The sequence below is a fragment of the Triticum aestivum genome, chromosome 2B (genome assembly GCF_018294505.1).
Source record: "Triticum aestivum cultivar Chinese Spring chromosome 2B, IWGSC CS RefSeq v2.1, whole genome shotgun sequence".
NCBI lineage: Eukaryota > Viridiplantae > Streptophyta > Magnoliopsida > Poales > Poaceae > Triticum > Triticum aestivum.
The window spans coordinates 103,677,833-103,705,037 of NC_057798.1; the positions used below are offsets into that span (position 1 = coordinate 103,677,833).

General features: G+C 40.8%; 1 protein-coding gene and 1 pseudogene across 1 annotated transcript; both read right to left on the minus strand.

The window, feature by feature from the left end:
- LOC123043720 (ABC transporter G family member 1) lies at positions 1–6,321 on the minus strand. Its single transcript, XM_044466258.1, has 8 exons — positions 5,935–6,321; positions 5,011–5,090; positions 4,156–4,620; positions 1,494–1,577; positions 1,284–1,406; positions 1,001–1,189; positions 825–911; positions 1–745 (listed from the first exon to the last, which is right to left on the minus strand). The coding sequence occupies exons 1-8, from the start codon at positions 6,314–6,316 to the stop codon at positions 125–127; spliced, it is 2,031 nt and encodes a 676-aa protein (XP_044322193.1). The 5' UTR covers positions 6,317–6,321; the 3' UTR covers positions 1–124.
- Positions 6,322–17,475: 11,154 nt separating this feature from the next.
- Positions 17,476–26,381, minus strand: LOC123040659 (ABC transporter G family member 1-like; annotated as a pseudogene).
- Between the last annotated feature and the right edge of the window lie 824 nt (positions 26,382–27,205).

A 27,205-nucleotide genomic window follows, 5' to 3' on the forward strand; every position in this document is an offset into this window, starting at 1 on the left:
TATAAGGAATACAACTGTCTCAATTATCTATGCTTTTATCTATGCAAACTACATACATATATGATACAAATAAAACATGTCTTGTTACCTTATATAAAACTAAACTACATACACACAGTAATAGTTACACTTTTACTAGGAAGGATTTTATCATGGGTTTTGCCACATCGGAAGCCTTTATAATAACTAGGAAAATCACCCTATAGATAATGACCATTCCAAGTAATATCGCAAGATCAACCCACTTCGAGTAGCCTAACTCCACTTGAAAGTTGTTCTTCAGGATATATTGACCAGTGATGACTCCATCGACACCAGCTAAATTTGGGAACACCAAGCCCAAGAATTCATTTTTGTATAGTCCTTGAGTTGTATATTTGTGGTAGGATATGTAGTAAGTTGGGTACTTCCATATTGGTTTTGGGAGGTCATTTGGAAGCCTGAAGAAACCGGCGTTTAGCATTAGTAACCCTTGTACTCCAGATCCTGTGATTATGCCCAGGAGAAAATCAGGTACAATGGCTGCGACAATCATCATCAAACCTTCAACCAACATTGTGCAAGCCCATAGTGTTACAACAAAGAAGAAGAAGTGTCCTATTCCTCTTTGAAGCCCAGTTAGGTAATAAGCAATTATAGCAGGTAGTACACAGATGAGTCCCAAGTATACAGTTGATGAAAGTGTGTTGGCTATGACAAATTCGGTGACCCCGTAGTGTCCACTCCGCCTTTCTTTCTCAAATACCTACATTTTACAAAAAATCATGTAACACAAAATCAAAAAAACAAATTAGATTTGTGTAATAAAGGATAATGTTCCCCACCTTCATATCCTCGACAAATGATGGAAAAGCTCCGATTGCCATCATTGTCATGAAGGTGGATGTGTACATAAGCATGGACGCTCGTGCCTTAAAGGGTCAAGAAATATACAGTGGTATTTTGTTACTAGTTGTTGTTTTTGTTGCTTCATCGTATAGATTAGAAATCAGCGACTTACTTGGATTGATGAATAATTGTGACCAACATTGAAGAAAATTGTCCCAATGGTTAGAAAAAGGGCGATGTAGATACCAAAGCGCAACCAATAATAGCCTATGTCTCTATGCATGTTTATCATTGATCTTTTGGTTAGGACAACTGATTTGGTCAAGAATGTAGCTTGCCTTTGTTGAACTACATATTCTCCCTGCAGAATCATAAACCATAGAAACATGAAGCATATGAGTAGACATCTTCAAGCTTAACCTGATGCATCATCTTAGTCTAGATAAAGAAGATACCTGATTTGTTTGCCTTGCTTCTATTTCAGTGTCTAAGATAGCAACAGACCCAGAAGAACCAACCAAAGTCTGGATTACTTTCGCAGCATGCGGCACATTAACAGTAGATTCTTCTTCAAAATCCTATGAAAAGATGATGTATATGCCTTTGAATTTTGTTGGAGTTAAATTTTCCAAAGTATAAAAAACCTCAAGAGATCTATTTCTTACCTCAAAGTCTATGTTTATCATCCTTAAGAAGTGATCCGAAGGATTCATCCTCAATGGGCATGGGAAGCCATTAGCATCGAAGAACTACAAGTTATCCAAATGAGCATTGGTGTTTTTGTACACAATCTAGATATTAATTTTCATGACAAAAATAAATAGCTTACAATAACAAATACATTTTGTTTAGGAAAAAATGTAATGGTTACACAAAATTAGTGTTTACATTAGTCAACATACTTTATGTAAAAAGTCCTTAAGATGCAAAGTTTAGAAATATTTAGAACTTTGATGCCGCTGACGTCAAATGATTTTCTACCTCGTAAACACAGTGAATGTTCTACCAATTTTTTTTAATAATTCCAAGAATCTCTAAAATTGAGAAAGATGTGTGATTTGTAAGACTTGCATGAGCAGGTTTTACATGTTTTGGAATCCTGCACATAATGAGCATGGTGGGATGTCATACCCGCTAAGGATAACGATCCTAGTGGTTGGTCTATACATGCCATTCAGCATATTGTGAGGACCTGACGCCTAAGGACATCGAGGAATCGGGAAGCTACATAGATCAATGGTATGGTCCCTCGCAAGCGTAATCGGAAACACGACAAAATTTCCATTGTACATACTAAAATCTCAATGAAATTACCTTTATACTCGATTTTGAGAAAGCCTATAATAAAGTCAAATGGCATTTCTTACAAAAAGCTTGGTGTATGGAGGATTTTGATCCGAGCTAGAGGCACCGGGTGGAAGCATTACTATAGAGTGGTAGCCTTGGAGTGAAAGTTAATGATGACATCAGTGATTAAATTCAAACCTAGAAGGGTAGGAAAGGGGACACTATGTCGCCAATTCTCTTCATATCAAAGTCATGTGCTGGCGGTTCTTAAAGTGAGGGCTAAGGAGGATTGTCGGGTGGGTGGGATCATCCCACATTTAGTTGGTGGTGGTGTTTCTATTCTCCCGTATTCATATGACCCTATCATATTTATGTTACACAATTTGGGAAGTGCAGTAGATATGAAATTGATACTATGTATTTTGAGCAATTGTCGGGGCTAAAAATGAACTTTGACAAGGGTGAACTCTTCTCCTTTGGGCGTACCAAAGCGGAAGATCATCACTCTAAGCAAAAAAAAATGCACGTGAGGTGGGAAAGCTCCCATTTTGGTTTCTTGGGATAACCATTCACTTTCAAAAGCATATAAATAAAGAGTGGAAGTGTATTGAAGACCGGTTTGAAAACAAACTTGGTTGTTGGAAAGGAAAACTTATGTCCTATGGAGGAAATCTTATCCATCAACACTCTACTAACCATCCTACCAGTTTTCATGGTCTCATTCCTTGAAGTACCACAAGGGGTTTGGAAAATACTAAATTGTTACCGGTCTAGATTCTTCTGGCACTTCGGCAAACACAAGAAGTTACCACTTGGTGGAGTCAGATATTCTATGTTGGACAAAAGACCGGGGGACTAGTACTTGAAGATTTACAAATTAAGAACAAATGTTTTCTTAAAAATGGCTACATAAACTTCTTATAGAAGAGGAGGATGTATGGCTAGTGTTACTATGCACTAAATACCTCCACTTAAAGATTGGTACCAGCACAACTGGCAAACTCGCCCTTTTGGAAGGGCTTGATGAGAGTAAAGTCTTTGTTGTTCAGTGTAGGTGGTTTTTAAGTTGGTGATAGTCATACTACATGTTCCCTAGGTAGGGATAGACCATTGGCTTTACCGTACCTGACCTTCTACAATATGTTGCAATGGAAAGAAGTTTCTGTTAATATAGTATTAGGGCAAATCTGTTGAACATTCAGTTTCGACGTGCTTTGATCGAGGATAAGTGGATATCAGGGCTCGATTTAGTATGTCGGATCAACTTAACTAATGAATGTTATTCGTTCTGAGGACGGTTGCATTCCTGTCGGGTATTCTCTGTTAAATCTATGTACTAGGGTCACATAAATACTAGGCATGGCATCTCGAAAACTAAGGTTCCGCTCAAGATGGATAAATTCCCATGGTTTGTTCATCGAGGGGGAATCCTAAGGATAATTTGGCAAACATAAGTGACAAGGGAGTGAAAAATGTTGTTTATATGATCAAGGGTAAATAAATCACCATCTTTTTTATTTCATGTTCGTTTGCCGCCCTTCTTTGGTTCACGATCCATGTAGCCTTCAACCTGCCTGGACCTACTAGCGTAGCGAATTTATTCATGAAACTGACTAGGTGGGGTTTTTCCTAATTTAAAGGCGCATATTGGAGTGAGAGTTTGCACATTTTTATCGACATTATGGAACTGTCGTAAGAACTATGTATTTAGGCCGGGACATGCCTCCATTTCCAAAAAAAAGAACTATGTATTTAACAGAACAAAGATAGAGTACCAAACTTTTCAAGTAGCCCATGGAACTTTTGATACGTATTTATTAGACAATATCAAAAGGTTGAAATGCATCTTCGAACTTTCTAAAACAGTGACGCATGTGCATATATAAACAGTGGCCCATGTGCCCATCGCTCAGTTGGCACATTTCAGAACATTGGTTGTGTTGCAGTTCAGGCCAAAAATATTGCACTAGATATGAACCCTTCATAAAAGTTAGCCGAGATGTTTTTCTAAGTAATACTAGCACTAAAACGTATACGTACCTCCATTGCTTTGGAAGCTGGCCCGAAATAAACCGTCTTCCCGTTGGCCAGCAGGCAGAGGCCATGGAAGAGCTCGAACACCTCTGTGCTTGGCTGGTGGATGGCTGCGACGACCGTGGTCCCGTTCCTTTTGGCGATCCCGGCGATGCGGCTCATGACGTGGTACGACGCGGCGCTGTCAAGCCCACTGGTCGGCTCGTCGAGGAAGATGAGCGCCGGCGACGCCAGCAGCTCAATGCAGATGCTCACTCGCTTCCGCTGGCCACCGCTGATGCCCTTGGAAACGCGCCCACCGATCCGGGTTCCGGCCACGGCAGCAAGCCCCATCTGCTTGATAACGTCGTCGGCCCACGAGCGCTTCTCAGCCGGCGTCAAGGAGTCCGGCAGCTGAAGCTCCGCCGAGTAGTGGACCGCCTCCGCCACCGTCAACGTCACCATCAGCACGTCTTCTTGGGTCACATATGCCTTTAGTGCATGCAAGCGATCGGTCGGAACTTATTATTAGGTAGTTACACGCAAACGTCGAGGCTTAATTACATCTCTATCAATATTGTACAGGAGCATTGCTACACGATGACATTTTCTGGTAGATTTTAGTACGACAACCTTTAATAGCCATCCGTCATGTCACTTGAGATCGGCCATATCATGTGAACGGACGGCCAAAAACGTGCAAGTCGTGAGAGGGCTGTGATTTGGTTCAGTTTTACTTCCTCTGTTCGGAATTACTTGTCGCGAAAATGGATGTATCTAGACGTATTTTAGATACATCCATTTTCGCGACAAGTAATTCCGAACAGAGGGAGTAATAGCTAGCCATTGATTGAGAGCGCCGTATGAGCATGGGCAACTTACGGAGGTTCTGGATGCAATCTTCTGCCGGCAACCGTTTATCATGATGTCTCCACTCTCTTTCATATTGGGTCCAAGTCGTCCTGATTAAGCATACATGTTATGACCATATTCATAAGTGTAAATAAGGAGAGTATACCCGAACTTGTGCGCAAACTTTAGATTAAGAACTGAAGGTTAAATAATCTTTTAATGTATTTATTTTATCGTCTTGGTATCCAGACATGTTTTCTAAGTAATATCACAAACTGCAAGAGTATATATACCCCAAGACCATGACTGCAACAAATTAGCAGATAACCAACATATCTCCTATCATATGTAATTTTTCCCGGGTACTTTAAATTATGGTTATCTAGTATCATCTATATGCAGAGACTGGAAGATAATACAAGCATTACTTTCAAAAGTTTCCTTTTTCATTTCCCTAGCAAGTACTCTCTCCGTTCCTAAATATTTGTCTTTTTAGAGATTTCAACAAATGACTACTCCCTCCGCCCGGAATTACTCGTCGGAGAAATGAATAAAAATGGATGTATTAAAAACTAAAATACGTCTAGATACATCCATTCCTCCGACAAGTATTTCCGGACGGAGGGAGTACATACATAGCAAAATGAGTGAATCCACACTCTAAAATATGTCTACATGCATTTGTATGTTGTGTCCATTTAAAATGCCTAGAAAGACAAATATTTGGGAATGGAGGGAGTATACTTCAATTGTGAATTGAGTCCTTTTCTCAATAATGGAAGGGCAGATACAGTATCGCCACTGATGTACTCACTCGGAGATAATAAATTTATGCATTTCTAGACAGTATTGAAGAAAGTAAAGTTTTCTTTTGAGCAAAAAGTCGAGTTTAAATTTACCGAAGATGAACATGTCAAGTTACCAGCTTATTTCGTAGGGTAGAGAAAGCCATACCAGCTAAGGTATCAAGTAGAGTAGTTTTGCCACAGCCCGAAGGACCCATGAGAGCCAGCACTTCTCCAGGGCGCGCGTACCCGCTAAGCTTATCAAGGATCACAGCACGGCCCTTTCTCCCGTTCATGGCCGTCACTGAGAGGTCTTTCCACGTCAGAAATACCTCCGTAGTACCGGCCTCTACATTGTCCACCACCCCACTGGCCGGCGGCGAAGCCTTCGATGGGTCGGAGTCAGAGAGACAACGTGGGAAGAAGATGGGGCTTGACGGCCACGCCGACCAGCCACGCCATGAAACCATGGCGGTGCTCGACGTCGTCGACCGGAGTGGCTTGGTAGGGCTCGGCGTCGGAGCCCATCTCGGCAGTGGTGACGCTGCCATGTATATTCTCTCTGTGTGCTTTTCGTGTTGTGTATACCAGCGCTTTATATAGGTCTAAAGTTGTGGGGATGCTTCCTTGAATATTCTGCACTGTTAGGCAGCGAGTCATAATGATGAGGTGTCTCTTGTTAACAACCAGATAGTTTTCCTTTCTAGTGCCGCTAGAATAATACACATGTTTTGGTCAATTTAATCAACAAATGAAGTATTTTTCTGCATCGACAAATAAAGTAATATATGATGGTGATCTGGGCGATATTAATGAACGAATGTTCCATTGAGAATAATACTGCATATCTATCTTTTTTCACTAGTTTTCAACCCGACTTTGACATCAATAGAACCAGCTTTATCCACATCACCACCTTCTCTCTTCTCTATAATACACCGGCTCAATTTAAATTTTGGTCCGGAAGTAACTTGTTAAGATGTTATCACATTTTAAAATACCTCAAAAACTTTCTACAATCATGCATAATTCAATTTATTAAACTGGATGGTTTCTCTCTCGTTTTGGCAAACCGTTTACGACAAACCCATTTATTAAGTATTGGTTTGAGTGAGCTTAATTAGGGTTGACTAGTCATGGAGACATGACACGATAGCACTAAGGGTGTCATAATCTTGCAACGATAAACATGCTGTTGAATTAGGTTTCGTCCTTCATGGGCTTACGTCGTTTTATATTATTTTTCTTTGACTTGTTGGCCATGTCTATTTTTTTAACATGAGATTGAGGAAGTCACCACAGACGCCGATGGTATCTCTTATCCCAGTGAGCGAACATCGCCGGAAAGGCTTAAATGAATACAGAAAAATGCGAGTACCAATGTCAAGTCTAGGGCTTGAATCCTGGTGGGTTGGTTTCACCACAAGGAACCTAACCATCTGAGCCACTCCCGGTTTGTGTTGACCATGTCTATTGGTTGGACCTTAGTTTATTTGACATGACTTTACTTTTAACCATGTGCTATGTAGGACAGGGTGAGACCCCCTAGGTGAAGTTTACTATTTTCCTCAACAAATAATAACTAGCTAAATACCCATGTGTGTTGTTGCAGAATGGGAAAAAACCATCTCGAGATATCGGATGGAGGTTCTTACCTCATAATCTCTTCCGACCATCATCCACCTCTTTGTTTTATTCCTTTCATTTATGTGCCTTTTGGCTTTTGCCACCGGCTCAACCAATATTGTGTCATCATGTTTATGCACACTAATAGCGTGTGTTGTCACATTTTTCCACTCACCATCATTCTATTTGGTATTCAATAGCTGTTGAGATCATCTATGCATATATTTAATTCAACAATAATTTATATTTCCTCCACACAAAACAACCCAATATTTCACTCCACTCAATATCACCCTTACTTTTGGCACATGCCCATCTACTAGTTCACCACAAAATCGAAATTGTGGAAGCTAAAAATTCCTCTAAGAGTGAAGATTTTCCTCTGGTTTCTAAACAAAGGAGTCATCCTAACTAGAGATAATCTGGCACGACAAAACTGACACGATTCCAAGACATGTGTCTTTTGCCAACATGACGAGTCTATCAAACACTTATATTTTTTGAGTGCAAGTTCGCTCGGGCAGTTTGGACCATGGTTTAAGTAGCTTCGAATTTATACCCACCACGTAGTGTACGGAATATGTTCGGCAACTGGTTGCAGGGTATTGATAAACAATTTTCTGCACATATTCTTGTGGGAGCGGCGGCCTTATGCTGGGCAATGTGGCTTACCAGGAATGATGTAGTTTTTAACAATAAATGTGTCTCATCTCCTATGCAGGTTATTCATATTTGTACATGATGGCTCTGTACGTGGTCTATCCTGCAGAAGCCGGAGGATAGGGACCTTTTTATGATGGCGTCTACACGGCTGGAGCGTACGGCCAGGGAGGTTTTCTACCCCCATGGATGGCAGTGTGATATACGGATAGGATCTACCGCTCCTTAGGCTGGACACGATTTATTGCTTGGCATTGTATCGAATTATTTTATTTTTAGGGTGCTCTGGACTTTTTGACTGTGCGCATCTAGCTATGCAGAGGCCGGGCTTTCTTTCAATACAATTGTATCACCTCGATATATCTATTCAATGAGAAGTCCTTTATCAAAAAAATCACTATTTTGTTCCTCACTCAAACTTAGGATAAAGAGTGTGGGAAAATAACCAGAGGGCTTGTGTGATTGTTTAAGAACAACAACTTATTTATGAATATCATGGAATTCAGAGGCCAAACTGGAAAGTCTAGCAAGCCTGATGTCTTGAGTGTCAGTCAACTGGACCAATACGTGCATATGTCATAGTTAGAGGATTACAATATATAATATCCAAAACAATAAGATCCTTTTTTGTGCGGTTACCTATTTCCTCGAGGGAAAAGTGTCATTGTCCCCGGGCGGGAGGACATTGTGTCAAGTTATTCATCGCAGGGCGCCAATGCGTGGAGCGCCGACCATTCCGGTCATTGACCATCACCGTTGTCTTAGGCGGATGCACCGCAAGGAGCCACACTGTGAGGTTATCGTCACAGGCGACACCACACCACTGCCTTTCCTTGCCCTTCTTGGATCATAGACACTACACCCATCCGTGCGTCCATGAGGAGGCGGTGCAGAGTGGGCGCTAGGATGTCGTCCTGCATTGAGTTTGTCTCAAGGGATGTCTTCATGACGCCAGAGGCTGGACATCGACAAGGCTCTGGTGTGTGGCAAGCCCGCCGCTTGGAGTAGCGGGCCGAGAGCAATCAGGGTTGTAGTTCTTTTCTTAGCATTCAGATTCTATGTTGTGTGTAAGTACGTACTCCCTCCGTCCGAAAATACTTGTCATCAAAATGGACAAAAAAGGATGCATCTAGAACTAAAATACATCTAGATACATCCCGTTTTATTCATTTTGATGACAAATATTTCCGGACGGAGGGAGTACTTAGTTTGACATAAACAAGGAAACAAACACTCAATTTATTTTTACCGCATCTCTCATAAGGTTCGGCAAGGAAGAAAGTGATGATTTAGCAGTGATCGAGTAAATAGGCGAGTACCGATTGTAAGCACCGATAGTGAGGGAGCTAGACCTCAAGTTGTCTCACTAGGAAATGAGGAATACAAGAAATATGAAACATGTAGAGCAATAGTTTCCCTAACTGCGCCTTCGATGACCCATTTAGCGATGTCAATGGTACTTCGGTGGTCCAGAGACCTTGATGTAATTTTTTAACATTTGTTGTGCTTTATACTTCTTGTGAACCTTTATAGTAGATCTAGCCATTAAAAACGCTTCCACATTAATGTCCCGAAATATATATTTTCACCGCATGACAATGTGCAAGTATTTGTCTCGTAGCAATTGAGCACCAATCACTACTAGGAAAAACCCTAGTAGTAGCGCTTGTTTTGTAGCTAGCAGTAGTGCTTGAACAAGCACTACCACTAAGGCACTACAACTAACTGTTAGCAGTAGCGCTGGAATGCCAGCGCTACTGCTATACCAAGTTAGCAGTAGCGCTTGTTTTGGGAAAGCGCTACAGATAATAGAAAGTAGTAGTAGCGTTTCTTTAGAAAAGCGCTGCTGCTAACTTTTCTTGTATTTTTGAAAATATAGCTTATTTTCATTGTGGTTTTATATATAGTACTTTCATCATATGATTTTATGAACCATGATTACTTATTATATATAACAGTGGGTGAAATAAACGTGGAGTAGATTCAAGTGGAGGCAGCATGTGGTGCACATCGAAAATACTACTAATCCAAACTAGATCGTGCACCACATGCTGCCTCCACTTGAATCTATTCCATGTTCATTTCACCTACTGATATATATAATAACTCATCATGCTCATATAACAACTTAGCATCATGCATCATCGATCATAATAATAAATAACTCATCATTGGTATCATAATAACAAGTCCTACTCATCATCATCAATCGTACAACTTCTACTCGATGCCACATCATCATCATAGTCATCTAACCAATCCTATTTAGTTGTTCTTAGCACATGATCATGAGTATTAGCTAGGACCTACTACCTTCTCTTAGGTAAAATAGTATAAAACAAGATAGGCCCTGTGTATAAGCATTTCCCTAGTAGTGGATCTTTGGTGGATCGCGGGCACTCCCAGTCTGCCATCTATTTTTTTGAAAGAAAGTTCGAGCTTTATTCATTAGAAATAATCATTACATCGTTTATGAGGATTGGTACAATTGCATTATGTGGTTCCTCGAGCCAACCGGAAATGAAGGAAAATCTAGCCAACTTGGCAAGTTCATGAGCAACTTTATTTGCTTCTCTATTACAATGCTCGAATCTAGAAATAGGAAAATCGCAAGCTAAGTGAAAACAATCATAAAAAATTACAGCTGATGCCCCCGACGATCGTCCTCCTTCGTTCATGGTCTCGATCACCTTCATAGTATCCGAGTTAATAATTATGCGATTACAACCCGTCCTTTGCGCAAGCGATAAGCCGAATTTTAACGCCAAAGCTTCAACCATCAACACATCTGCACACCAGTCAATCTTACCATTTCCCCATTGATGAACCTACCTTTGTCATCTCTTAAGACCGCCTCGATCGTACCCCTGAGAAGGTCGTGGTGAAAAGAAGCATCAACGTTAAGTTTAACAAATCTCGTCGGGGGCTAGACCATCCTCCTCTTTTCATGGAAGCTTTTGGTGAGGAGGCATTAACAAAATTGGCAGTGAGAGCGCGTATCCCCGTGGATATCTGTTGTGCATTCTGAGTAGTCTCATTGTGCACCAATTTGCCACCTTCCCCACCACAAATACCAGGCCAATATGGAAATCATGTCACACAAATTTCGAGTGCCCATAATACATAGTTTCTGATCTGGTAATGAAAGTAGATATTCCAAGACTGCCTCACCCGCATAGTCTATTTTACAAGCTCTGTTGATAATATCGTCCATCCCTAGTCTTTTCCAGACTTCTTTTGCTCTGTCACATAGAAACAACAGTGTCTTCTGGCCTAGATGAGCAGGCAGGACACTCAGGCGAGACTTTCACATGTCTATTAGCTAGCTTAACACGACACGGAAGAGTGTCGTGAAGTGTACACCAAATAAATATTTTAACCTTTGCTGGAGAAGCAAGTTTCAAAATCCTCCCCCAAATAGGATTGACCGTGGTATGTCCTATCCCATTGGTATGTCGTAACTTGTTCCCATATTGGTGGTCCCATTCCACAAAATAAGCAGACCGAACCGCAAAGATCCCATTTTTGTGAAATTCCAAGCTAAGAAATCTGGCATATCATGTTGCGATATCGGGATCGCAAGCGCTCGCTGAACATCAATAGGCCATAGAGTCTGTTTGAGTAGATCTTCATCCCAACTATTTAGAATTGGATCAATCAAATCTGCTACCTTCTGTATAACTGGCATCCCTTAGGGGTAACAATTTTACGGTTTGCACAATTTGAAATCCATGCGTCCTCCCAAATGTCAATATTCTGCCTATTTCCCACTCGCCAAATATGACCACGCTTCAGGGAACTCACACCCGCCATAATACTTTGTCAGGTGAAGGAAGAACCCTTCTTCAGGTCAGTGTTCAACAAGTCACCGTCAGGATAGTATTTGACTCTCAAAATAGTAGCACATAGAGAATCCGGATTCTCGATAAGATGCCAAGCCTATTTAGCAAGCATAGCCAAATTGAAAGAATGAAAATCCCGAAAATCATTCCTCCTTGGTTCTTGGGTACACACATTTTCCACCAAGCCATCCAATGCATCCTCCTTTGGTTATCCTCATCTCCCCACCAGGAATGCGCCATCGCATCAATAATTCCTTTGCAAAAATTTTAAAGAATTTTAAAGACTGACATTGCATAGCTGGGATTAGCTTGAACAACCGCTTTAAGTAAGATCTCCTTTCCTCCAGCCGACATAAGTTTTTCCTTCCAACCACTAATTCTTTGAACAATACGATAGATTAAGTATTGAAAACAATCTGTTTTACCTAAACCCACATTGGCCGGCAGTCCTAAATATTTGTCATTCAAGCCTCAGTCATTATATTGAGAACTGTACACATTTGCTCTCTATTGTCCACTCCTGTATTTGGGCTAAAAAAGTTGTTGGATTTGTCGACACTGACCATCTACCCAGAAGTTGCGCAATACAAATCTAGAACTGATTTTAATGTTTCCGCACTTTGCAAATTTGCTTTCATAAGGATTAAAGAGTCTTCAGCAAAAAGAAGGTTCGTGGCAGATGGAGCATCTCAGCAAACCTTTACTCCTGAAATATTCCCATTTTCTTTCGCATTATTTAGTAAAATTGTGAGACCCTCCGTGCATAATAGGAACAGGTAAGGAGACAGCGGGTCTCCTTGCCTTAGACCCCTAGTAGGTTTAAAACTTTCACTTTCCTCCGCATTAAACCGAATACAATATTCAACAGTAGAGACACTCCATAATAAAATTTACCCACACCTCACGAAATCCAAGTTTGAGCATAATCTCCTTGAGAAAAGGCCATTCAACCCGGTCATAAGCTTTATGCATATCCAATTTTACCACACATAATCCTTCTTTGCCTGCTCTCTTTTTCTTGATGGCGTGGAAGCATTCGTATGCCACCAATACGTTGACCGTAATAAGTCTTCCAGGCACGAACGCGCTTTGAGTTGGGCTAATAATATCTGGTAGGAACACCTTTAGGCCAGAGGTAATCATTTTTGCAATAATTTTATACACCACATTGCACAGACTAATTGGTCTAAACTGGGTTACCTTCTCCGGAGAGTTTACTTTCGGTATCATCACAATCGCAGTGTCATTCCAACCAGATGGTATAGTGCAAGTATTTACTGCTTTCAAAACCTCCTCGATCAGATCATCTCCTAACATTGGCCAAAACCTTTTATAGAAAATAGCATGGAGCCCATCAGGCCCTGGGGCTTTCAAATCGCCAATATTGAACAAGGCTTTACGAACATCATGGGCCGTATATGGAGAAAGGAGGGCATTGTACATCTGAGTAGATACTCTCCTCTTTACCAACGATAACACATCCTGATTAGGTTGCTTAATCTCTGAGGTAAAAAGCTTTTTAAAATATTCTGCGATATGATCCTTCAATTCCGTATCTTGTCGCCAGACCCCGGTATCATCGAGAAGTTTTTAATATTATTTCTCTTTTTCCTAGCAGTGCCTGCATTATGGAAGAAGGATTCGGTCTTTGTGCATCAACCAATTTTCTCTACTTCTTTGTAACCAAAAAATCTCTTCTCCATCCAACAGATTCTGAATGAGAACTACAATTTCTTTCTGCCTAGAAAGGGAATCTATATTCATAGGGCCACATTTCAATTTCTCTAACTCTTTTTTAATTTATTAATACTCTGTTTTGGTCCCTTCAAGATCTCACGGTCCCAGGAATGTAGATTGGCGTGTACCGCTCGGGTCCTGTCTGCGAGCTTCGTGCCAATGCCAACCAACTTTGCCTTCTCCCAAGATGCCTTGACATTTTCACTAATAGTTTCTTCTCTTAAGCCATCTGGCTTCAATTTTTTAATACCCCTATTCAGCGGGCGAAACATATTACCGTCAAAACAATCCATATCCAAAACTAACGCTCAGTGGTCAGAATGTACATGGTTTTCATTAATCGCAACCGCCCGAGGAAATTTATGCGCCCATTGTACATTACATACTGCACGGTCAAGACGTTCCCAGATCTCACCTCTCCTCCATGTAAAGGGTCGCCTATGAACCCCATATCATCCAAGCCACATTCTGCTAGACAGTCATGAAAATCCTTCATCATTCCATTCGGTCTCGCATTGCCCCCCCCCCCTTTCTCCGTGGAATATAAAATCTCATTAAAATCTCCTAGAATCACCCATGGATGATTACCCTTATGATACAAATTACGAATATCCTCCCAAGATAAATTGCGATCGCCCCAGTTCGGGTGACCATGAAAACCCGTGAAACGCCACTGTACGACTTCCTCATTCATAAACAAAATATCAATAAAATTAGCCGAGATATAGTTCAATTCAACTTTATTTATGCTATAATAAAACAAGACAAGGCCCCCGGCCCGACCATCACTCTCCACCACAAGCATGGAATGAAAACTAAGGACCCGACGTAGCTCATCGGCTTTACAATTATTCAAGTGGAATTCTGAAAGAAAAATTAAGTCTGCCTGAACCCGCTCTTGAAGGTCCAAGAGCTCTCGAACTGCCGTGGTAGATAGCATCCCACGGCAGTTCCAACCAAGGACGGACCTCCTCACCGGAGGCCGCCGATGCGCCATCATCTCCAACTGACTCCCTTCTCTCTTGCATGTACTCTTCTTCCTTCTTGTCTGTCTCCTTCGTTACGTGGCTAACAAGATCATCCACATCTTTTACCGTCTCTACTCTACCCGTTCACACTCTCTTGCTTGAGACATTTACATCATCATACAGTAAGCGCTCAAGACTATCCATGCTATTTTATTTTTCTGAAAAAAAAACACTAGATTACTACCCGTCGGACGAGCATTGGAAAGGGGTCTTCTCTTTTTGCCTATCATTTTCTCACGGTCTTCCAGTCTGCCATCTTTGTAACGTGCGTAATTTCGATGACGTGTAGTGTCTCAAGCGGGTTAGGTTGGAGCGTTGCTGGTTGGAGCATCGTGGCGAATGGCTGCTACCACATTAATGCTGTCAAGGTCATTACTAGTAGTAGATCTTTTCGCCTCGACGGGTCCGTCACGTTAATGGTGTATTGGCTGTCTACGTACGTACTACGGGCCAAACCTGAACATGCTACTGTAACGCATGCAGCCGAACCTACTACGTTTCATCATGACATACTGCGTGACGGAACTATCGTCCGACTTTTCGTCGAAGCACATGATGATGCAGTGATGCGGACGCGGCTGCGGGGAGACGCGTGTTCTTGAACTCCCCGTGCAGGGTCGCTGGCAGGCATCAAGGCGGAATCACGGGGGAGGGGGGCCGACGAGATCGACCGGGATGCGCCCAGCGGTGGACCTGCCGTCGCGGACGCCATGGGACCGTCTTCATTCCGCGCTCCGGACCTCTTCTACCGAACCGACATGGACGTCGGCCACGAGCCACCGTTGTGCGTGACCGAGCATGCGCGCACGCGAGAAACACGGCGTGCCTTGAACCTGAGCACGATCAGCGCATCTACAATCACACCTAATACGAGTTGCCAAACGCCCGAGGATGCGTCTTCTTATTACCATTTTCATATAAACCCATGCAATGACATGATCTATCGTAAACTACTACTACGAACTATTACTAAACTACGCGTCGGCCTTGTGGTCATTGACGGCCGGGCGCACGGCCAGCTCGTCCTTGTCCTCCTCGAACTCGGCGAAGATCTAGTAGATCTTTGCCTTCCGCTAGTGAAGGATGCGGCGATTCGCCTCCACCTCGTGCTATGTCTCTAAGGACACGAGGAGGGCCTACTGCTCTGCCGGCTCGTCCGCCTGGGCCTCCTCGAACTCCTCTCTGGCGTTGGCCATGTTAAAGAGAGAGGTCCTTAGGGGGTGGTTGTCTTCTGCGGCAACTTAATAGAGAGGCTAATAGGGTCGCTCATGAAATTGCTAAATTGTGTATGATTTCTAGAACTGTTGAGTTATTGGTAGGTGATGTTCCGTCGTACATGACCTACTTTGTAAGTAAAGGTTTAATAACTATGTCTTAATTATTGTATGTTTTTTCAATACAAACATTATATGTATTAATTAGGTATTTGCTACCTCTCGCACGAAAAAGTTATTGGTTCATGATGTGATGAGGTTTCGAGGTGGTGATCGGTTGGTGTTTTTGATGGCTAACATCCAAGGTGGTGTGTTGTGATGATGCTCTACTGGTTTCTTTGTGGTGGGCGCTCTCGAAGTGATTCTTTCATTTTTGGACCCTTCAAGAAGCTTTCGTTACCTTCCCGTACATACCGGGACACTCCCGAGGACCTCCAAGAGCACTTTCAAGATCATCTGAAACACTTTCATAACCCTTCCAATATCTCATAGTACTTCCACATATTACTACTAGTCATTGTGTGTGTGGTCCTGCAGGTTAGATAATATGCGGACATGTCCGGAACATCTTTCAGTCAATAATTATTAGCGGGATCTACACACCCAAAATAATTCCCACAAATCAACGAAGATCATTATCAAGTGAACCTTTTGTTATTGAATAGAATTCCCTTTACCTCGTGATATGTTACAAAAGACGAGGAGAGACTTTTACGGTATCCCAGTGATCGACACCTTGATCACTATACCTAGTTATCCGTGTTACCGGTTTGTACTTGTTTCATATTCCGGTATTGACGTGACCAACTTCTTAGTCACTGTGCCTGGCCAGGCAGTGCTGGATACCGTAATACCGACTGGGCCGAGAGTGTATGTCGTCATCCCCAAAGAGATTAATCCTGATCTTGATATATAGTGCACCACGACATACCTTTCTGGTGTACCCAAAAGTCACCTTTAAAACCACCCAATGGCAAAGTAACGTTTGGCAACCCCAAAGTAACCATCTGATATCCGGGTCTAGGACTCATGGTCTAAGGATGCAAGTAGATGTTAACACAGTATATGAAAATATCGACGACATATTGACGATGTGATCTCGTAGTATTTCATAAGTTGGGTCTATCCCATAGCACTGCTATAACAACAATGTGTTCTCATTATTGCGAGTACCCTTGTTACATTAAAAATGCCCATGGTCAGGAAAACAGAACCATCAATAATACATTTGCTAGTCCAAAAGCCCGACTAGGGATATGTTTGACGTTTATCTTTCAACGGATGCAACTAGGGTTTCCTCTGAATCTCACATTCGAGAAACATTGCAATTCTAGCTTAATTATTAACATGGAAATATAATAATAATGACTTTGTAATTGCGTCTAGGGCATATTTCAACAAGAGTTTCAAACCAGGTGAGCTTAATACTTTTTGATGATTCCGTCTCATAGATTATTCGATGTGTACAACGGTAAATCACTCGAGAGCTCGTGAAAGTATAAGAGTACAATTATCTCAATGGTCTCTTACAAATATGGCAAACAACATACATGTATGATAGGACAACAAACATATATTTTTACTCTTCATAGACAATGTATCATTACACTTTTGCTATTAGACATTTTATGAATGGTTTTGCCATTTTTGAAACCTTTATAATGACCAAGAAAAGCACCCTATAGATAATGACCATTCCAAGTAATATCGCAAGATTGACCCACTTAGAGTAACCTAACTCCACTTGTAAGTTGTACTTAAGGATATATTTGCCACTAATGTCAATGCCCCCGGCAACACCTAAATCTTGGAAGACCAAGCCCAAGAATTCAATTTTGTACAATCCTTGAGTTGTATACTTTTGGTAAGATATGTAGTACGTTGGGTACTTCCATATTGGTTTTGGGAGGTCATTTGGAAGCCTGAAGAAGCCAGCGTTTAGCATTAGTAGCCCTTGTACTCCAGAACCCGTAATTATACCTAGGAGAAAATCAGGTACGATGGCTGCAACAATCATCACCAAACCCTCAACCAACATTGTGCATGTCCATAGAGTTACAACAAAGAAGAAGAAGTGTTCTATTTCTCTTCGAAGTCCAGTTAGGTAATAAGCAATTGCGGCAGGTAGTACGGAGATGAGACCCAAGTATATAGTTGATGAAAGTGTGTTGGCTATTACAAATTCAATGGCCCCGTAATGTCCACTCCGCTGCTCTTTCTCAAATATCTGCATTTTCCAAATTATCATGTAATAGAAAATCACAAAACCAAAGTAGACTTGTTTTAGAAATAATAATGATACCCACCTTCATATCCTCGACAAATGATGGAAAAGCTCCGATTGCCATCATTGTCATGAAGGTTGATGTAAACATAAACATAGATGCTCGTGCCTAGAATGGTCAACATAGAGTAGTATGTCAACCTACAGATACTTACTATTTTCACTTTTTATTTTATAGATTAGAAATCAACTACTCACTTGGATTGATGCATAATTGTGACCAACATTGAAGAAAATGGTCCCAATGGTTAGAAAAAGTGTGATGTTGATAACAAAACGTAACCAATGATAGCCTATGTCTCTGTGCATGTTAATTATTGATCTTTTGGTTAGGAAAATTGATTTGGTCCAGAACGATGCTTGCCTTTGTTGAAGTACATGGTCACCATGCTAAACAAAAACAATGGAGATGCAAAAGTATATAAGTGAGACATATATAATCTCACAGACTCGGCCAAATGCATCAGCTTAGTCCATATAAAGAAGATACCTTCTTAATTAATTTGGTTGCTTCCATTTCAGTTCCTAAAATAGCAGCAGAGCCAGAAGAAGCCACTAGAGTTTGGATTACTTTATAGCATCTGCCAAATTTATCGTTGATTCTTCCTCGGCGTCCTACGCGAACATGATGTATATGTCTTTCAATTTCCCCCGAGTTAAAATTTCCATACAGAAATACAAAGCCTTGAGAGATCATTTCCATACCTCAAAGTCTATGTTTATCATCCTTAAGAAGTGATCAGAAGGATTCCTCCTCAATGGGCATGGGAACCCATTAGCATCAAAGAACTGCAAGATACCCAAAAGAGTATGGTTAATTTTGTACACACTATAGAAACAATCTTTCATGACAAAAATATAACCTAGCGATACCCCGCACATATCCAAGTGAAAGCATCTTCTGTACACACACATCTATAAATATAGACTAAAGCCTAAAAAAATGCATACATGTGCATAAATGGTTCACAAGCAAATGTTGTTTTACAAAAATATAGTAATGGTTATAGAAAAGCACCATTTACATTAGTTAACAAATTTGATGCAATTTTTTAAAAGTGTAAGTCTTAGAAATGTGTACAATTTTGATGTTACTGGTGTGTACCGAATGTCTACCTCATAAGTATAGAGAATATTATGAATAACAAAAAAAAGACTAGAATAATTGCATTAACTGCTAAAATAGAGAACGATACATGACTTGTAAGTCTATGCGAGTATATTTTACACATGTTTGAACTCCTACAAACATTGGAATTACTTAGAAAGTCTTGGTTATAGTAATTGAAAGGCTCGGCCTTTCATTATGTTTGAAATATTGATATAACAGGTGTTTTTTTTTCTTGAGGTGGATTCTTTGTCCACTCATTTAAACATGATGCCATGGCGAGAATGGCAAGGAGATCCAATTGTGGATCCCGAACTCGATGTCGGGACGTACTTGCCAGTAGCTATGTGTTGCAAGAGTATCCAAGAAGTTCTTGCTACAACCAAAAAGTGAATCACAGATGGTTTGGAACTATAGTTGTATGTGGTATTCAGGTATCATAGGCAGTTGCAAAACCTCCAATGATATTTTTGTTACCATTGTCTTGTGTCTCAAACGGTTTAGCAAAATGTATGCGATAGGAGTTCTCAATGCTCTTGATGTGGTATTTTCTAGTACTCAATTACATTAGTCAACATTGGATGGGAAATAAATAGGAGCACCAAGGTGCTCCAACCCCCTACACAAAAATTAAATTTAAGAAATACCAGGAAAATTAAAAAAATGAAATCTTGGGATCTCAATCTTGGGTGCCTAATCTACGCACGTATGAAGTTTCGTATAAAAATACCAGGAAATATATCCGTAGCGAAGAAAATACAGTTCGAACTAAAACCCATCCAAACAGTTTTTTTTTGTGTACATAGGATTTTTTTTGTCTTTTTTGCCATAGATACATTTTCTGGTGTTTTTTCACAAAATTTCACACGAAGTAGATTGAGCACCCATGTTACATGTCCCAAAACCCCAGATTTGTTTTGAAATTTCCTGGTATTTTTTTGAACTTAATGTTCATATAGGCGTGTGGAGCACCCAGGTGCTACAAATCCACTTCCGTATTGTGCGTGTTTTCAAGTCAGAAGTAAATATTTCAAATGTTTGCTATTTATTTTTCAGAGAGACATTGAAGTTGCACTTGCATTTAACAATCGACTCGTATGAAGCTCATTAGTTTTTTTTAAGTCGTAGGCTCATTAGTTTTGCATGTACACTTGTCCTGTGTGCTAAAACAACCTTCTTAATAATTGTATCTGCTCTCTGTTAATTAGTTTGTTATACATGTTGGTGTCAAATGTAACGTTGGCAAGCCTATACTTTCCATCATAAGAATCATAATGTTCAATCTGATACACACCTTTTCTATGTAGAAGTTAACAGCATCCTGCCATCACTATCTTGCCGGAGTATAAATTGTTTAAGCTGGCCAGTATACCTTAACTAAAGTGTTGTCAATTAGTCTAATCATGCCCCCAAGCTGTTATTTCTTTGCAGTGAGTTAACTATGTTTCAATTTTCATGCAGTGGTTTAATGCAATTATATTACTGGCCTGTTATATACAAATTTGTTCCCATACGAAACTTCCAAATATTCTGGAGTCCTGTAAATGGGGTCGGGGACAACTCTCAAACATGGTGATGTGCAATTTAGAGAATACATACTCAAGAATAGTGACTTTCTCAGCAATAGTAATGGGCGATGTGTAACCCGTACTAAATGCTGGATTTTCTATCACCCTCATGAAATTCGGCTACTTTAGCCTTTATAAAATGGACCACAACGAAGCTAGAATTTTCTTAATGGGCTCATCTTCTTTAAATGAGTAATAATTAGCACTAAATTAGTGAAGAATTTGCTAATTTCATTGGGGTCAATTGACCCCATTGCTTACAAGGCAGCTCCGTCCTTGCACAAAGGAAATATAATGGTTCTGAAAATCTCTACTGTTAGTTTCATGTCGTTAGTTGGGATATAGATAGTGATCATTTCTTCTTTCCATTAAATGTGTTTAAGATATGACATTTTACTAGTTATAAATGAGGTCATTAGGTGAAAGTATTGTTCAAGGAGCAGCATATGGAAAATGTACATTATCACGCTAGCCTAAGCAATATTTTTGTAAGATAGAGGATTTGGATGGCGTTTGGACAAAGAAAGAACCCGTAAAAGGGAAAGTTTCACAGTACATGGCCACCAAAATATCTCAAGATTTTACCACCAGATATTTTTCAAATGCATGTAATCAAATTTTAGATTATGATGATGGTTAAATAGATGCTAGTGGTGCCGCTATGCTGAACAGCTATGCACACTACAGTCATAGAGGTTAAAAGTGGAGATGCCCTTTTCCTAAATTCTGGGCCAAATTTTATTACTTTTTCGCGCGGAGGGGGAGGGGCGCTGAAATTAGTACGAAAATGCTAAAAATCTGACGTCTGATTTTCAGGCGTGGTAATCAAACATTTTTCATGGCAATTTATATTGACGTGAATATGGCAAATTTAGTTTGTAAGCACGACAATTTCCTGGCAAAAAAAAATAAGCGGGGACAGATTTATCATGCTGGTCAGCTAAACTTATCATTCTTGGCGAACATAATTTGCTCTGAAAATTGTTTGATTTGCCATGCCTAAAAATCTATCATTTGCTCGATATTCGGGTCCAATTACTATGGGTCTATTTGGATCGCACACCAGTTCCGCCTGGCTAATTTTTTTGGCGTTGACAGCTGCGAAGGCATCTGTTTGGATTGGGTCTGATTTTTTGGCCCGCCCTATACCCAGAGGCTCCTCCCATTTAAGTAACAAATTTTTGGGCAATCCACTGACAGCTGAATTTATCCAAACGGAGCCTATACGCCCCTGTATTTGCGGTTTGGTTTCTCTGTCCTTACTCCCGAGTAATACTGGATATATTAACACTGAGCCATGTGCTTATTACTCGCCCACAGACACATTTGAGGACATTTGTTATGTTGCAATTCAGGCCACAATATTGCATTAGATATGCTTTCACAAACCAAAAGTAATACTAACACTATTCCCAGGACCAATATTTTATAGATATGCTTCCACAACATTGAACTAGATATGTTTTCATAAATCATAAGTATAAACTAGAAATACACGTTTATACGCATTCTAGACCTATTTGCAACGGCCCCAATTGTGGCGTATGCGTATAAACTAAAAATAAGCCAAAACTAGAAAGAAAACTAAATCATACTAAGAGAAACGAAACGAAAAGAAACCTGGGCATTTCTCAAAAAAAAAACCTGGGCAATGAACGAGCCCCATCACGCGTTCTTAGTAAAAGGTGAAACCAAAAGAAAATCGCAGGCTTTGCTTAGCCCAACCGCCGGCCCAACGTATCGTGGCTATTATAAAGAACGTTTCGCTTGCCTTCCAACAGGAAGCGTCCTGCGGCGTGGTGTCTACCGCGCGTCGTTGCAATGGGAGAGAAAACATAACACAGACTCTTAACCCAACAACCATCACCCAAGACCACAATAGGTCCATCTTCTTTATTTTTGCGAGGCATCATATTTGTGTTGCCGCTTATCCTCCTTCTCACCCTCGCCGGCGATGGCCTCGGTGTTCACACAAAACAAAAAAAAACGTGTTTGAATATGTTTAATCCTAAGGCGTCTCTCTCTCTCCTCCCTCCCTCTCTCTCTCATGTGTAGTTATCGATGTTTTCTTTTCCCTATATTGTTATAGTGAGGTGTTTATTTGCAATCCGGGTCACCGCCGGTACGAAAGGAAACGGATCTTACGCTATAAATTATAAGTTTGCTCCCAAAACTATATTTTAAAAATATTTAACAGGTAAAATTAACATCATATTTAGATTCCACATGTTTTTCTAACAAAATTTCATATATAATATGTTAAAATTGAAGTTACGGTTTAAAAGATATGGATAATTTAGAAAATCATTTAATTGACTTAAATATATTCCAAAATAATATTTAAAAATACTTAACAGGTGAAAATAATCTTATATTCATATTCTACATATTTTTCTAATCAAATTTCATATATAACATGTTCAAATCGGAGTTACGGTTTAAAAGATATGGATGATTTAAAAAACATTGTTTGACTTAAATATGATCCGCGGATGAATTACCTAAAACATCAGGGGGGTTTCGAAAAATGTAAAATAACGGTTCAGGTGTGACTTAAATCCGTACTGCGGGTTGATTTCAACAAAACACAGGGACTTTTGTGTAAAATATGAAAAAACGATTCGTTTTAACTTAAAACAGGACTGCGGGTTGAATTCTCTGAAATAGAGGGACTTTTCTGAAAAATGCCATGACGGACGAAAGAAACCTAATTTGCTTTATTATTGGGGTAAAGATTTGTCCAATTCAATGGAAATTTTCAAATGAGTCCCTGGAAATTTGCTAACGAAAAAAAGTCTCTCTCAGTAGCCTTTTCTCCCACAAAGTAATGGGCATCTATGTGATTATGTACAAACCAAGGGTGTTTTCTGCAAAAAAATGCCACGTCGGCACCTGACTGACGTGCCCCAACGGTCAGATACACTGTCAATACGCATTTTAGCCCTATTTGCAACGCTTGGAGCAATGTTGGCACTGACACGCAAAAATTAGCAATCTTGGTACCAATCTGCATGTGATGCCCCAGTTGTGGTACTTTTGTGTAATTAACTTTAAGTAATACTAACACTAGTCGCAGGGTCACCAATGCAACCATAAATTCCGAACTAACGTACACGTAGTACCTCTATTGCCTTGGAAGTTGGCCCAAAATAAACCGCCCTCCCATTGGCTAGCAGACAGAGGCCATGGAAGAGCTCGAACACCTCTGTGCTTGGCTGGTGGATGGCTGCGACGACCGTCGTCCCATTCCTTCTGGCGATCGCGGCGATGCGACTCATGACATGGTACGACGCGACGCTATCAAGCCCGCTTGTTGGCTCATCGAGGAAGATGAGCGCCGGTGATGCCAGCAGCTCAATGCAGATGCTCGCTCGCTTTCGCTGGCCACCGCTGATGCCCTTGCAAACTCGCCCGCCCATCCGAGTTCCGGCCACCGTGGCGAGTCGCATTTGCCGGATAACATCATCGGCCCACGACCGCTTCTCCGCCGGCGTCAAGGAGTCCGGCAGCTGAAGCTGTGCAGAATAGTGCACTGCCTCCGCCACCGTCAACGTCGCCATCAGCATGTTTTCTTGGGTCACGTACGCCTTTATTACATGCATGTGATTGGAAGTTATTAGGGAGTTATCCGCACATGTCGAAGTTTAATTACATCTCTATCAATTATTATGTCGGGCATGGGCATATGTTTGCAACTTACGGAGGAGGTTCCTGATGCAACCTTCTGACGGCAACCATTGATCAGGATATCTCCCCTCCCTTTCATGTTAGGTCTGAGTCGTCCTGTTTAAGCATATACATATGTATATGTAGTACAGGCTAGTAAAGGAGAATGACAAACCAAACATTAACGTTGTCCACAATCAGTATGGTTTAGCTGAGGTAACAAGTGGCGGCCACAACATTACGGAAAGAAGAAGACGGATAGCGAAATCTAAGCAGGAGTACTAGAGAGCGTGTTTCTCGTTCGACAGTCATGAGGCCGGGTTGGTTTGCACATCTGAATTTTATTCAGCACTATTTATGCATAGAAATGTGGAAGTGGTTATTTCAAAGTGGACATATTTTTTTCTACATTGGCTGTCTGATCATCTTTCTATATTTACAGAAAATACTTGCATATATTAAACCTTGTGTGCAAAAGAAAAAACTTGTGTGTAACTTCAGATTTGAACTAACCAAACAAAAGTTTAAAAATTAATTTGATGTATTTTGCAATCTGTCTACAGGCATGTTATTTTTCAAGTAATATCACACCAATCTCTACAATATGTTTTTTTTCCTAAACCCTGGAAATTATGGTTGTCCTATCATATAGACGCGGAGACGTGAAGATGGTGTGATTACTCTTTCTAAAAAAACATTGGTGCATGAGCCATGAGCTATGTGGCATCACCTTGGATGCAACATATCAAATACTCCTTTTCACATAGGTGAGCTTATGCCCCCCCTTTTCTAAAAAAAAACATAGGTGAGCTTATGGATGCATCGTATTGCACCAATTAACCGATCGCGCTGTAAATTATGGTTCCCCATATCAATTACCCTTTTTCACATCGCTACTTTTTTTGACGTCTAACACAAGGGGCGCAACCTTCCAAGTAGGAGCGTGTTAGCCATGCACTTTTTTTCTGAGAAACTTAGCCATGCACTTAATAGAAACACAAGATAAGAGCAGAACTATATATGATATTTACTTTATTGTACAAATTTCTAGTGGGTTTTTTCTTCTGCATTGTACAAACTTACAAAGTACTCCCTCCGTCCCAAAATTCTTGTCTTAGATTTGTCTAAATACGAATGTATCAAATCACGTTTTAGTATTAGATACACCCGTATCTATACAAGTCTAGGACGAGAATTTTGGGACGGAGGGAGTACCTAGCCACTCCCTCCGTTCCAAAATAGATGACTCAACTTTGTACGGTCATCTATTTTGGAATGGAGGGAGTAGTAGCAAAATGAAACAAAACTAAAGATAGCAACAAGTTTAAAATAGCTAACTGGAACATTAGCAAAATTACCACGTGTGCAGAACTTATTTACGAACAAAGAACACTAGCAAAATCAAAAAAATATATTCATATTAGAAATAGATTATAAGTTTTCCTGAACAAAAGATAGAGTGTAACTTTAAAGAAGATGGAAGTTTCAAGTTACCAGCTTTTTTGAAAGGTAGGGAAGTTATACCAGCCAAGGCATCAAGTAGAGTAGTTTTGCCACAGCCCGAAGGACCCATGAGAGCCAGCACTTCGCCAGGGCGCGCGTACCCACTAAGCCCATCAAGGACCACAGCATGTCCCTTTCTCCCGTTTATGACCGTCACCGATAGATCCTGCCACTTCAGAAATACCCCGGCAACGCCTAGCTCCACATTGTCCACTTCCCCATCGGCCGGCGAAGCTTCCCATTGCTCTGAGTTAGAGAGACAACGTGGGAAGAAGATAGGGCTTGATGGCCACGCCGACCGGCCGCGCCATGAAACCATAGCAGTGCTCGACGACGTCGTCGACTGTAATGGCCTGGTGGGGCTCGGCGTCGGAGCCCATCTCGGCAGTGGTGACTCTGCCATATATACTTTGTGTGCCTTTTGAGATTGAGGTTTCCATGTGTCTACCAGCGCCTTATATAGGTCCAAAGTTGTGCGAATGTTAACCAACTGGTCATATTACATGAGACATGTCTTGTTAAAAGCCAGAGACTCTTCTTTCTAGTACAGCTGGAATAATGAGCACCTTTTGGTTTAACTAATCAAGGAATAAAGTGTGATGGTGATCTTTGCACTACTAAAAAAAGGATCGTCTAAAAAAAGGATCGGATGTTTCATAGTGACTAGCTTTGGACCCCGTGAAAAAATAAGACTAGCTTCGAACCTGACTTTGCCATACCACAACGCCACCTTCTCTCTTCTCTCTACCGCACCAGCTAAATGCATATTTTGGACTGAAAACCACTTGTTTCTATGCTCTCACATCTCAAAACACCTCCAAAAAAAATCTGGAAATCGTCCATAATTTATTAACTAAACTAGATTTTCTTATCGTTTTGGCAGATGGCTTAGGACAAACTCCTTTATTAAGTATGGGTCTGTGTTGACTAACGTCATGACGTGATAGCACGATATGGGTGTCTTGGTTTTCTATGAGAAACACTGTTTTGGCAGATAGCTTAGGACACAAACTCCTTTGCTAAGTATGGGTCTGATTGAGGGTCAGCTTTGACGAACGTCATGACGTGATAGCACGATATGGGTGTCTTGATTTTTCTAATGAGAAACGCTCGGTGGTTTTAGACTGAGACAAGTTTGACGATCCAACAATAACGTTCAAAAATGTAAGTTGTCGTTGGTCTCTCCTGTAAAAGACGTAACGAA

Excerpts from the sequence above, each read along its gene's own strand:
- LOC123043720 (XM_044466258.1), bottom strand. The coding sequence starts at position 6,316 with ATGGCAGCGTCACCACTGCCGAGATGGGCTCCGACGCCGAGCCCTACC. Across the intron at positions 4,621-5,010 it reads AGATTGCATCCAGAACCTCC|GCATATGTGACCCAAGAAGA; the intron begins GTAAGTTGCCCA and ends CATGCACTAAAG. Across the intron at positions 1,578-4,155 it reads CAGCTTCCAAAGCAATGGAG|TTCTTCGATGCTAATGGCTT; the intron begins GTACGTATACGT and ends GATAACTTGTAG.